Source organism: Balaenoptera acutorostrata, chromosome 5 (genome assembly GCF_949987535.1).
Source record: "Balaenoptera acutorostrata chromosome 5, mBalAcu1.1, whole genome shotgun sequence".
Lineage (NCBI taxonomy): Eukaryota > Metazoa > Chordata > Mammalia > Artiodactyla > Balaenopteridae > Balaenoptera > Balaenoptera acutorostrata.
This window is the reverse complement of record NC_080068.1, coordinates 98,608,776-98,623,717: the sequence shown is the minus strand read 5'-3', so window position 1 is coordinate 98,623,717 and position 14,942 is coordinate 98,608,776. Positions and strand designations below refer to the sequence as shown.

Sequence of the window (14,942 nt, the reverse complement as noted above, 5' to 3'; positions counted from 1 at the left end):
TACTGTTGAAGGACAAAAGTAGCCATAGACAATATGTCAACAAATGAGAGGGGCTGTTTCCAATAAAACTGTACTAATCGGGCATTAAATACGGACTTCATATAGTTTTCACATGCCACAAAATATTAAATCTTCTTTTGATTTTTTTCAACTATTTAAAAACATAAAAACCATTCTTAGCTCACAGGCCATTCAAAAACAGTCAGTGAGCTGGATTTGGCCAAGATGCGATCGCTTGCATACCTCTGATATAATTTCTCTTTGAAATGTGGACACAGCTAGGGAAAAGCCAATAAGGATCTATCAGCCACTTTACACCTGCCTACTGTACTCTTTTCATATTTTTGTAAATGTCCATAGTCAGGGCAAGTAAATCAGACAATCCTACAAATGAAAGAAACTGGTTCCCCAATAAGACATGAGAAAGGATTGACTAAAGCAGAAAACAAGAGTGAATTTCTGCTTAAAAGTCATGTGACAGCAGGAAAAGTGAATTCTGGGTTGGTAGAAGAGAGGCATAGAGTATGGGGAACTTTTCAGGGAGTACATAAAAATTGATGACATTTAAAGTTTCTTTGGAGACTTTACTCCAAAAAGAAATAATAGTTATGTTTTCCTCAAAAGGACAAAAAGTCCTAAGAACAGATCAAAGAAGACAGAAAGCTTTTGTTTCCAACAAATTAAAAATTAGCAACACTCAAAAGCTTTCGAAACCATTCAATCTGGAGGTGACTCTGAATAGATTTCAAGAATTAAAATATAAACTTCTCAAAACACTAATACAGATGATAAAAAGCCTTAAAATTAAAAACACACTGTATGCCAAAGTTGACTTTCAAGGTAGCACTATGAAGTTTAGAGTACATTTTTCCACAGAAACAGTAGCAGATTGGCAATGCAGTCTATTTAACTTAAATGCATTATAAAATAAAAATACTATGCATTTAATTTTATAATAAAAATAATTTAGAGTAATATACAAGGATCCCTTGGCTAGCCAATTCATCTAGTTCCTGAGTTTTGGAAAGTGAGTAACAAGGGTTCAGATTTCCAATGATTTATCTAAAAACATACACTCACCTATGTGATTCCTGCATACAGATTTGTATAATGAGAAATACCTACACTTGGTAGTCCTAACATCTAAATATTAAACCATTTTAAACAATGATAACAACAAAGAAAGCACACTTATTTAAGAAGAGGATAAGAAAAAAGCTGGAGATGTCTATAATGGATAGCTTCTACATGCCTTTTCAAAGGCTCTACACTTTGATAGCTCTGTTGTAACTTTCCTTCAAAATGTATGGCTGTCTTTATCTTTGCACAGATACAGATTTATTACTACAATTAATATTATCCCTCTTAAGCCTGAAACTTTGATTAGAAACCTTATTTTAAATTCAAAAAAGCAAAGAAAAGGAGGAAGAATTTACCTAAGAAACCTGGAGAAAAGTTAGAACATCTGGGGTGAAAAAGGGCAATATCAGTATGTGCCCATGTGTGAGAAGAAGATTGAGTTCCAAAGCTTAGCTAATTTTGTAAATCCTCCCACCAAAAAAAGCACAAAAGAGGATATAAGGTACAAGATCTATCAGAATTAAAATAAATGGAATGAGGTATAAGCAACAGGGTATTAAATTAATTAAATTAATTACCATAGATCTACAATGTAATACAGTGCTGCCATTAAGAATGATGATCCAGAACTTTATATACCCAAATGATACACTAGTGAAGAAAATCAGTAGGCACAAAAAACTATATACACTGTATATACAGTATGTACTACTTTAATAAAAGAATAAATACATCCAAACATATATTTTAAATTTATATAAAAATGGTGAAGGTTATCTGTGGGTCGTGGAACTAGGAGTAATTTTCTTCTTTCTGATTTATTTGTATTTTCTAATTTCCAAAAATGAACATGTGGCACTTGTATGCTAAGGAAATACTAGTCTAAATATAAAATACAAGAATTTATTTCATTAGGACATTCTGCCCTTTATGTAATAAACTAATTTTTGAAGACATAAATATATACACACATAACTATATAAATAAATAAATGACAGTGGGGGAAGCAAGACGCTTAGAGTTACAAGTTGCAACTTGGGTTATCAGAAGGCAATTAAGTATAATGCTGACTTCTGATCTGAATAAGGACAGCAGGTTTAAAAAGAAAGGTTGAAGAAATATCAAGCACAGGTTAAATTCTTGTTTCTTTGGATTTTTCCTTTCTTCATTTACATGCTCAGAAAAATAGGTGAAACTACAATTAGTAGTGTTTATAAATATATCAGGTAAAAATATTTAATGCAGTGTTAAACTATGATAAAATGAGAAATGAGTACAATTAAGAGATAAAAGAAAAAGCTCTTAGCCATAAGAATGATAATACACTAGAATAAGGCACATTTTGGAGTCTCCATCCTAAAAGTCATGTTCTGCATGCATATCATTCATCTGACTGAACATGGGTGGTTGGCACAAATGATCTTTCATAGATACCAGCTCTATGGTTCATAACTCAATTATCCTGCTCAACATTAATTTAAAAAAAAAGAATAAGTAGAAAACTTTTGATTGCCTCAACTCAAAAGATTTATTTATACAAGATACCTTGGGTCTTTGTAGAATGGAAAGTACCAGAGGAGAATAGAAGCTAACAGAGTTATCAGCATATAAAACTGAACAGGTATGAGATTCAGAAATAATTGTACCAAAATCAAAGTAGAAAATCTATACTAGCACTGCCCATTTTGTGAATGAGCTGTACTATAAAATTTCAAATGTCTACAAAAATGTTCTCTCCTAGTGCTCTACATTTCCAAGCAAGTAATAAAAAAACTAAACTATATTATAGCAGTTATAGCATAGATCAAAATCTTCCACCAGGATTTATGCTAGAGTGTTTGGAAGAGGAGGATATAAGAAATAACAAATAGCATTAAAACTCTGAACACACATGGCAGGGTATCTCAGAATGACAATCTCAGTTCCAGGCTGCCTATATCATAAGCAACAGGAGATATTTATTTAATTGAACCCTTTTAAGTCCTCTTTAAGAATAAGTCAGGGCACATAATGTTTAAAATAACAAAAATTAAATTTTACCATTAACCCCAAAACAAGCTTTGTTTTCTACTTTGATCAATGTACTAAAAGTTTTTTAGATTATATAATAATGTAATAATGTAATAATAGAAATTTTGTTTTAAATTTTGTAATTATCATTATTATATTATGTAATAGAAATAATATTTAGATCATTTTATTTACTTATTTAAAAATATTTTCTAATTAAATGAGATCACAAATTCATTTTAATACAAAATTAGTATAGAACAACCATTTTTCATTTGTAAAATGGACAGAAGATTAAAAGTTTTAAATAAAATTTAAAGAAACATTACCTTCAAATAAACTGAGGTCTCTTCGTAGCCGTGGTCCATAAAGCCCTTCTAAAATACTCTCAAAACCTGTGTTATTAAAAAGAGAAAAGTATATTAACTACTAAAAAAGCTTAATTTTACAATAATCAAAAACCATAAATTCTATATGAATCAGACAATTATAAATTTAACATACTATGAGGTGTCATTTTTTCCTTTAGATGAATTAAGTTGAACTAGGCAATATATACAACACAGCAAGAAGTCACACAATGACTACCAGGAATTACATGATTGTAAAAAAAAATGTAAATATTCAAATGTAAATATTCACTTCTAAAACAAGTAAACACCTTTGTCATTTAGAAATAGTCCCAGGTTAAAATAATGAGCAGATTTGTTTTGCAATGATTTGTAGAGATGAAAAGAATAATTAGAAAAGACATGTATTACAATCCTGTTTATACTGGTTACAAAAAATGTTAACTTTAAAAAAAGTAGCATCTTTAACCTCAATTTTAAAAACGAGTAAATGAGTGTCAAAGGGGAGAAATTTTTGCTGTGAAAAGTATGATATATAAAATTTAAACCTACTTGTAAAAATTAAAACACAACAATTTTGCCTTGTTTTAAGGAAAAATATTACTGAAAATCTTATTAAGTTAACAAGACTCTAGTTCATGAACTCAGAGTATTCTACTTTGTGAATAAACTAATATTAAGATTTTACAATTTTCTTTTTGAAGTTTGCATCATATTCAGTATTAAGCAGGTTACTGATAAACTACAAGGCATCCTGGAAAATGACCAGGATGGCAAAATAAATGGAAAACCAAGAAAAGGAACTAATTTAGGGATGCTTAAATTATGAAGGAAAAAAACTAAAGGAAGCATGATAGACCTGAAAAATAAAAGACAGATTTTCTCAGTAATATTTCTAAACTGTAAAACAGGAGAAACACTTCTGTAGAAATGTTTCATAAATCATAAAATGCTTTTAAAAACGTTAAAAAACCTCTATACTCGGGCTTCCCTGGTGGTGCAGTGGTTGAGAATCTGCCTGCCAATGCAGGGGACACGGGTTCGAGCCCTGGTCTGGGAACATCCCACATGCCGCGGAGCAACTAGGCCCGTGAGCCACAACTACTGAGCCTGCGCGTCTGGAGCCTGTGCTCTGCAACAAGAGAGGCCGCGACAGGGAGAGGCCTGCGCACCGTGATGAAGAGTGGCCCCCGCTCGCCGCAACTAGAGAAAGCCCACGCACAGAAACGAAGACCCAACACAGCCAAAAATAAATAAATAAATAAAATTAAAAAAAAAAAAAAACCTCTATACTCAAGATGCATGTTAAAATCAATGGTGTGTCAGTCGAAAAGTGACTTTTTAATTTAGTAGAACATGAAGAAATGATGCATCTTACAACTGATGATGTCTTAAATTTGACAAAGTAAGGTAGCTCTCATTGTACTTGGTAAATATGTACTTAAAAAAATCTTTGTTAAATGATTCAGTACTAGTTCCCATGAGTGGAAATTTCAGGCAGAAAAGTGAATGAACTACCACCAGAGGATGCTTTCAAGAATGCTACAGAAAAGACTTATTATTAGATAAAGACTCAGACCGAACAAGCCCCAAATCTCTATTACCAAGATATTCTATTTTGATGTGATCAATTAACTCCAAAAATAATATTGCAAACAACTATTTTAGGATGTTATTCTGTGGTATTTTGGACAAAATGTATAGCGCCCCCCCACCCCCCGGTAAGCATACTGAATTTAAATAGTGTGTATTTCCTAGATTTAAGCCTGAAAAGAAAGCAAACATGGACTTACATTTTTCTTCTACTGGGCTCCTCAACTGTTCACTAGATAAGACCAAGGTCTTACACACAGCCTGTTAAGATTTATTCATATTGCATAGTGTTGGTGCTATTGTAAATGATATCTTTAGTTAAAAGTTTTGTTTCTTGTAGGCTTATAGAAACACAATTGATGTTTGTATATTGACTTTGTTATCTAACAACATCGCTAAACTCTGTAATTATAATAATTTATCTGGAAATGCTCTCCATATACAAATATATCATCTATAGATAATGGTAGTTTTGTTTTGTTCCTTTCTAATCCTTATTGCTTTCTTTTTTCTTGCTCTTGCCTTATTGGCTTAGCTAGGACCTCAATCATGATGTTGAAAATTGGTGGTGAGAGTGAGCATCCTTGACATACCCAATCTAAATGGGAACACATTCCAAGTTTCATCATTAAATATGTTTGCTGTATTCTTTAAGAGAAATACTGCTTATCACATTAAGGAAGTTCATTCTATGTCTAGCTTGCTAGGGGAGTATTCCTGCCATGCAAAGATACTGAATTTTACCAAATCAATCAGTTTATTTATATTTGATTTACAATATTGCATTTCAGGTGTACAACACAGTAATTCAATATTTTTATAGACTATACTCCATACAAAGCTATTATAAAATATTGACTATATTTCCTGTGCTGTAGATTACAACCTTGTAGCTTATTTCATACCTAGTAGTTTGTACCTCTCAATCCCCTTCACACATTTTGCCCATCCTCCCACCCGTCTTCCCTCTGGTAACTACTAGTTTGTTCTCTGTAAGTCTGTTTCTGTTTTGTTGTATTCATTTATTTTATTTTTTAGATTTTATTTATAAGTGAAAACATACAGTATTTGTCTTTCTCTGACTTACTTCACGAAGCATAATACCTTCCAGGTCCATCCACATTGTCACAAACGGCAACATTTCTTTTTTTTTTAAGGCTGAGTACCAAATTTATTTTGAATTTATTGAAATAACTATGTCATTTTTCTTTCTTAAATCTCTGAATATAGTGATACAGTGAATTACATTGAATATTAAACCAAACCTCTTCCATTCCTGGGAAAACCCAACATTATCATGAGACATATTTGTTGGGTTTCTTATCTTGATTAGTCCTTTCAAATTTCGGCATCTATGTTCACTAATGAGACTGGTCTGTAAATTTCCTTTGTACTTGATCAAGTTTTTACATCAATGTTATGCTACCCTCATAAAATGAGTGGCAATGTCCTTTCTTTTTCTATTCTCTGGGAAAATATTAGGAAATGTAGGATGCCTTGCTTGAACATTTTAAAAGAACATGCCAGGGATGCCAAATGGAAATAAAGTCTTTCTGAAGTGCCTATTACTGACCAAATTTATTTAACTGTTAAAGGATTATTCATATATTCTATTTCTTATGTTAGTCATAGTTTTCTGGGAACTTGCCCATTTCAACTATATTTTCCAATTTATTTGCATAAAACATTTCCTTGTATGTTTTTATCTATCTAATGTCAACAATATCAGCAGTCATGTCCTTTTTGCTTTTCATTCCATACTTGAGTTATTTATGATTTCTCTTTTTTCTCAGTCGAGCCATTAAGTTTCTCTCCCTCTCTTTTTTTTTAGATTTAAAAAGAATTCTTTTTTGATTCCTTGATCTTCTCTATTGTATGTCTGTTTTCTTATCCATTAATTCCTGTCCCTGCTTTTATTTCTTCCTGCCCTCTATTTTATTCTGCTCTTATTTTTTCTTCCTGAAATGGAAGAGCTCATTAACTTTCAGCCTTTCTTCTTTTCTAATATATGCATTTAAAGTTATTCATTTCCATCTAATAAGCTGCAATCCAGTCATATTTTCTCATCATTCAGTCAAAATATTCCCTAATTTTCATTATGTCTTCTTTTCGGGTTCACAGTTTTTAAAAGTGTATTTCTTAATTTCCAAATATATATGGATAGTCTATCCTTTTAATAGACTTCTAACTTAATTACACTGTAGTAAAAGAAAATACCCAACATGATTTCAATCTTGAAATTTTCTGAGACTGTCTTTATGGTCAATACACAATTTTTGAAAATTCTCTGCATATGCTTGAAAAGAATACATAACTCTAAAATTGCTGGATGCAATTTTACAGTTTTGGTTTTTCAATGTCTGTTTTTTCTATCAATTGTTGAGAAAAGTAAGCAAAATCTTCTATGAAATTGTGGCTTTGTCTATTCCTCTTTTTGACTTCTTTGAAATTTTGCTTTATAAGTTTTTGAGGCTACATTATTAAGTGTTTATAATTTTATAATTGTTATATCATCCTGGTGAAGAGAACTTCATATAATTACAAAGTGAACCTTTTTATTTCTAGCAATGATTTTTGCATTCAACTATATGGTCTTTTGTTACACACCTATAAAACACTTTTTGTTATTATTTCCATAATGTCTTTTTCAATCATTTCTTTACAACCTTTCTGTATTATTGAATAATATGGAATTTCTTTTTCTAAAACACTTCAACATTTTGTCAAAATTTAGTAATTTAAATTTAAGAGAGTTTACATTTGGGTTTAAATTCCTTATCTGTTTTTGTTCTATTTGTATCAAGCTTCTATTTTTCGCCTTTCTTGCAAACTTTGGAATTCACTGAATATTTATTGTTTAATTTTGTTTTTTCTCTATCAATATGATAATTATGCCCTCTATTTCTATTCTTTTTGAGGTTATCCCAGAAATTAGGATATAGGTCTAACATTAATCAAAATCTTTATCTATCCTTCTAGGACTTAGACCTCCTTCCTATTTATGCTATTGCTCTATATACTTCACTAAACACTATGTTGTTTTATGTTTGCACACATATTTACCACTGTCTCTGCTCTTTATTACTTATCATATCTCAGAGCATTCATCTAGGAATACTTTGCTTCTGCCTAAAGTACCTCCTTTAGTGAATATGTGTTGCTGTTAACACCCTTCCTAAGACTCTGATCAAAAGTACTTAAGTTGGGGGCTTCCCTGGTGGCGCAGTGGTTGAGAGTCTGCCTGCCAATGCAGGGGACACGGGTTCGAGCCCTGGTCTGGGAAGATCCCACATGCCGCGGAGCAACTAGGCCCGTGCGCCACAATTACTGAGCCTGCGCGTCTGGAGCCTGTGCTCCGCAACAAGAGAGGCCGTGACAGTGAGAGGCCCGCGCACCGCGATGAAGAGTGGCCCCCGCTTGCCGCAACTAGAGAAAGCCTTCGCACAGAAACGAAGACCCAACACAGCCATAAATAAACAAATAAATAAATTAATTTAAAAAAAAAGTACTTAAGTTGTTCTCATAATATACTTCATGCTGCCCTCTCTCTCTCCTATATTTTACATTTCTTTCTCTTTTCTTAACTGCATTTAATTTCTTCTACTATATATATTCCACTTCACAAATTCCCTCTATTGCACAATCAGCTGATAAACACATCCTATGATTTTTTTACGTCAATTTTATAGAGATAAAATTGTCATACAATACTATGTACCCATTTTAAAAATAAAGTTCAATAAATTTTGACAAATGCGTATTTTCATTTAACTAAGAACATAATCAAGCACAGAATATGTCTATCAACTCAAATAGTATCTTTGTGCCATCTGAGTAAATTTCCTGGAACAACCCAAAGCCCAAAGAAACACTAATCTATTTTCTGTCATTATAAATTAACTTATCTTTGCTATAGTTGCATATAAATGGAATCAGAGCATATATTGTTTTGTGTCTAGCTTCTTTTGCTCAGCCACCTGTTAATGAGATTTATCCATGCTGTTGCATGTATCAACAGTGCTTTTAATTTCTGAGGTGTATTCCCTTATATGGATATAGGGCAAGTTGTTTATTAAGTCTCATGTTGATGGACATTTGAGTTGTTTAAAGTCTTTGTGAATATATGTTATCATTTCTCTTGAATAAATAAAAGTGTTATTGCTGGGCTGAGTGGTAAGATTGTTCTGGTTTGTTGTTAATATTTTAAGGAATTGTACAGCAGTTCTGCAAAATGGCTGTACCCTTTTACATTCCCACCAGTAATACGTGAGAGATTCAGTTGCACCACATCCTTACCAACATATAGCACTGTCAATCTTTCTAACTTTAGCCACTGTAAGGAACATGTATGGGTATATAATAGTGGTTGTAATTTGTAATTTCTTGATGACTAATGATTTTAAGCATCCTTTCTATTGAAATGTCTATTTTGTTATGGTAACAGGGTTATGCTATGCAATTTGTATCTTACAAGTTACATCATTTATTTGCATAAAGTTGTTCAAAAGATTTTCCTACTACCCTTTTAATGCCTATACAATCTGCAGTGATATCCCTCTTTCATTCTCAATATCAGTTTAATTATCTCCTCTACTTTTTTATTGCTCTCTCTGGCCAAAGTTTTAGCAATTTTATTGATCTTTTCAAAATACCACTTGTGGTTTCAATAATTTTATTGTTCATCCTTTTCTATGGTTTTTATATCTGTCCTACCTTTATTATATTCTTCCTTATAATTATTTTTTGTTTCATTTGCACTTATTTTTCTAAGTTTTTAAGGTGAAAGCTTAGAACACTGATATGTGACCTTTGTCCTTTTCTAGTAAAAACATTTAAAGCTATAAATTTCTCCCTATTCACTACTTTAGCTCCATCTCATAAATTCTGATAAATTGTCTTTTCATTTTCATTCAGTTCAAAATGTTTGTAATTTTCCTTATGATGCCTTGTTATGCACCCAGGTTATAAATGTGCTGTCTATTTTCCAAATATTTAGGAATTTTCCAGAAGTCTGTTACTGAATCCCAACTGAGTTCCTTGTGATCATAAAACATGCTTTGTTAGATTACAATCACTTTAAATTTATTGAGATTTGATTTACAGGTGGCACATGATATACCATGTTGGTGAATATTCCATGTACACTTGAAAAGAATGTGTATTTGCAGTTATTGGGTGGAGTGTACTATAAATGTCATTTAGGCCTAGCTGATAAAGTGTTCTTTAAGTCTTCTATATTTCTATTGGTATTCTGTCTTATCTTTCTCCTTTAAGTTCTGTCAGTTTTTGCTTCATGTATTTTGAATCTATGATATTAGGTGCATATATATTTTTTATATTGTCTCCTTTGTGAATTGATTTCATCATCATTAAAAAATGTTCCCCTTTATCCCTGTTCTGATGTCTTATCCTTTGGCCTGAAGTGTACTGTGTCTGATGTTACATCAGACACAGCAACTTTCTTATGATTAGCATTTTTTTTATATAGTTGACCTCTGATGAACATGGGTTTGAACTGTGTGGGTTCACTCACACGTGGGTTTTTTCCAATAGTTAATACTATAGTGCTACACGATCTGTGGGTGGTTAAACCCACAGATGCAGACCACAGATATAGAGGAACCACAAATATGGAAGGCCGACTACAAGTTATAGGCAGATTTTCAACTGTGTGGAGGGACGACATCCCTAACCCGCTTGTTGTTCAAGGGTCAACTATATATCTTTTTCCATCCTTTAACTTTTAACCTATGTCTTTATATTTACATTGAGTTTCTTGTGGAAAACATACAGTTGATATTTCAATACAGTGTAAATATCTGCTTTTTAATTGAAGTGTTTAGATGATTAATATCTAATGTAGTTATCAATACGGTTGGGTTTATATCTGCCATCTTGTTATTTGTTTTCTATTTATTCCATCTGTTATATGTTACTTCCCCCAACTCTCACCTCCCGCAATATTCTTTTGGATTGAATAAGGATTTTTTAATACTCTATTTTATTTCCACTATTCGTTATTATTAGCTCGACCTCTTTTTAGATTTTTAGTGCTTGCTACTATTGGATTTATAATGTTCATTTTAACTTTTCAGTCTACCTTCAAATATTATAATATGACTTAATAGACAATGATAGGAGCAGTATATATCCATGCTCCACCCCCATTCTCGATGCCACGGTTATACATTTTACATCCACATCTGTTATAAATCCCACAATACATTACTTTTACTCTAAAAGGTAAATTATTTTAAAGAAATTTTATTTTTAAATGTTGATGGATGTTTACAGATCGGGATGACTTTTTTTTTTAATTAATTTATTTTATTTATTTATGACTGTGTTGGGTCTTCATTTCTGTGCGAGGGCTTTCTCCAGTTGCGGCGAGCAGGGGCCACTCTTCATCGCGGTGCGCGGGCCTCTCACTATCACGGCCTCTCTTGTTGCGGAGCACAGGCTCCAGACGCGCAGGCTCAGTAATTGTGGCTCACGGGCCCAGTTGCTCTGCGGCATGTGGGATCTTCCCAGACCAGGGCTCGAACCTGTGTCCCCTGCATTGGCAGGCAGATTCTCAACCACTGCGCCATCAGGGAAGCCCTAAAGAAATTTTAAACAGGAGAATGTCTCTCTTACATTTACGCACATACTTACAATCTCTGTAACCTTTTTTTCCTTTGTGTAGACCTTATGTCTAAAGAACTTTCTTCAATATTTATTGTACTAAAAGTTTGCTAGCAATGAATTCTTTCAGCTATTGTTTTTCTGGAAAAAAAATCATTCTGTCTTCACTTAAAAAAAAATTTTGTTAGGTATAGAATTCTAGGTTGATAGCTTTTAATGCCAGCACTTTAAAGATATCCTTCCATTGTCTAACGGTTTGCAAAGTTCCTGACTGTCTGCAGTCCTTCTAATCTTCGTTCCTCTCTACGTAATGTGTCTTTTTCTCTGGCTGCTTTCAAAATTTCCTCTTTATCACTGACTTTGCACAATTTGATTATTATGTGCTCTGGGTGGCTTTCTATGTATATATTCTACTTGGGATAAATAAGTTGAGCTACTTGGATCTGTGCAGGGTTATAGTTGTCATCAAATTTGGAAAAATCATGGCAATTATTTCTCCCAATATTTTTTGTATGGCCTCTTTTTGTTCTGGATTCCAATTCTATATTGTTAGACCACGTGATGTTGTTTCACAAATCACTAATGCACAGTTTACTTTTTTCCCTAGTTCTTTTTCTACCTGTTCTGTATTTTGGGTATTTTCTGTTGTTATGTTTCAATTCACTGATCTTTTCTTCTGCAGTGCCTAGTTTGCAATAGGAAACCAGATATTTAAAATATATAATTTGAAGAGTTCTGACATATGCATATGCCCATAAAACCATTACCACAATCAAAAAAACTAACACTTGCAACACTTCCAAACGCACGCTCACTTTTTTTAAAAAATAAATTTATTTATATATATTTTTGGCTGTGTTGGGTCTTCGTTGCTGCATGCAGGCTTTCTCTAGTTGCGGTGAGTAGGGTCTACTCTTTGTTGCAGTGCGCGGGCTTCTCATTGCAGTGGCTTCTCTTGTTGCGGAGCATGGGTTCTAGGTGTGCGGGCTTCCGTAGTTGTGGCACACAGGCTCAGTAGTTGTGGCTCGCGGGCTCTAGAGCGCAGGCTCAGTAGTTGTGGTGCACGGGCTTAGTTGCTCTGCGGCATGTGGGATCTTCCTGGATCAGGGCTCGAACCCGTGTCCCCTGCATTGGCAGGTGGATTCTTAACCACTGTGCCACCAGAGAAGCCCCCTGCTCGCTTGTTTTTAATCCATCTATCCCTCTACTCAGAACCCTAGGCAAACAATATAGATTAGTTTACATTTTCTAGAATTTTACAAAAATAGAAACTTACAGTACAGACTCCATTTTTTTTTTTTTGGCCTGACCCTTTTCACTCAGCAGAATGATTTTGAGTTTTATCCATACTGTCACCTGTATCATTACTTTGTTATTTTATTTTTTAGTATCTTTATCGTATGGAATTATCCAGTCAAATGTCGGTGGATATTTTCATTTTTCTTGCATATATAATTAATAGTGAAATGGCTGGGTTATATGGTAGGTTTATGTTTACCTTTTTCAAATTAATTTATTTTTTAAATTGAAGTACAGTTGATTTACAGTGTGTGTTAATTTCTGCTGTACAGCAAAGTGATTCCATTACACAGATATATACATTCTTCTTTATATTCTTTTCCAGTATCGTTTATCCCAGGATATTGCCTATAGTTCCCTGTGCTATACAGTAGGACCTTGTAGTTTATCCATTCTATATGTAATCATTTGCATCTACTAACCCCAAACTCCCAGTCCATCCCTCCCCCACCACCCTCCCCCTTGGCAACCCCAAGTTGCTTAGCTTTTTAAGAAATCAAAATGTTTTCTAAAGTTATTATATCATTTTATGCAAAGATCCTCAACAAAATATTAGCAAGCCAAATCCAACAACACATGAAAAAGATCATACACCACAATCAAGTGGGATTCATCCCAGGGCCACAGGGGTGGTTCAACATATGCAAATCAGTCAGTGTGACAGACCACCTCAATAAGAGACAAAAGCCACATGATCATCTCAAGAGATGCAGGAAAACCATTTGATAAAATTCAACATCTATTCATGATAAAAACTCTTACCAAAGTGGATGTAGAGGGAACATATCTCAACATATTAAAAGCTATTTATGACAAACCCACAGGCAACATAATACTCAATGGCGAAAAGCTGAAAGCCTTCCCACTAAAATCTGGAACAAGACAAGGATGCCCACTCTTGTCACCACTTCTATTCAACATAGTATTGGAAGTCCTAGCCACAGCAATCAGACAAGAAAAAGAAATAAAAGGTATCCAGATTTTAAGGGGTAAAATTGTCATCATATGCAGATGACATGATACTATATATAGAAAACCCGAAAGACTCCACATAAAAATTACTAGAACTGATAAAGGAATTCAGCAAGGTAGCAGGATACAAGATTAACATACAGAAATCTGTTGCATTTCTTCACACTAATAATGAAATATCAGAAAGGGAAAGTAAAAAAAAAATCCCTTTTAAAATCACATAAAAAAAGTAAAGTACTTAGGAATAAACCTGATCAAAGAGGTGAAACACTTATATGCTGAAAACTATAAAGTACTGATAAAGGAAACTAAAGATGATTCAAGGAAATGGAAAGATATCCCATGCTTTGGAATTAGAAGAATTAGTATAGTTAAAACGGCCATACTACCTATCCAAAACAACCTACAGATTTAATGTGATCCCTACCAAATTACGCATGATATTTTTCACAGATCTAAAACAAATAATCCTAAAATTTATATGGAACCATAAAAGACCCAGAATTGCCAAAGCAATTCTGAGGGAAAAGAACAAAGCTTGGAGGCATAACCCTCCCAGACTTCAGACAATGCTACAAAGCTACAGTAATCAAAACAGCATGGTACTGGCACAAAACAGACATATAGGTCAATGGAACAGAATAGACAGCCCAGAAATAAAACCATACACCTGTGGTCAATTAATCTTCGACAAAGCAGGCAAGAATATACAATGGAGAAAAGACAGTCTATTCAGCAAGGGGTGTCGGGAAAGCAGGACAGCTGCATGTAAATCAATGAAGTTAGAACACTCCCTCACACCATACACAAAAATAAACCCCAAATGGTTTACAGAGTTAAATGTTAAGACATGACACCATAAACCTCCTAGAAGAGAACATAGGCAAAACATTTCTGATGTTAAGTTATAGCAGTGTTTTTCTTAGGTCATTCTCCCAAGGCAACAGAAAAATAAAAAGCAAAAATAAACAAATGGGACCTAGAAAAAAACCTTACAAGCTTTTGCACAGCAAA

The 14,942-nt window shown here is 33.4% G+C and overlaps 1 protein-coding gene across 5 annotated transcripts in view; it reads right to left on the bottom strand.

Annotated features, from left to right (window-relative positions):
• The window catches only part of LCORL (ligand dependent nuclear receptor corepressor like), a 182,555-nt gene that overhangs the window by 128,279 nt on the left and 39,334 nt on the right, over positions 1–14,942 (bottom strand). For all 5 annotated transcript variants that reach the window (XM_057547448.1, XM_057547445.1, XM_057547446.1 and 2 more), the window contains exon 2: positions 3,420–3,485. In XM_057547448.1, the coding sequence (XP_057403431.1) occupies positions 3,420–3,485 (66 nt within the window). The remainder of the gene's footprint in view (positions 1–3,419; positions 3,486–14,942) is intronic.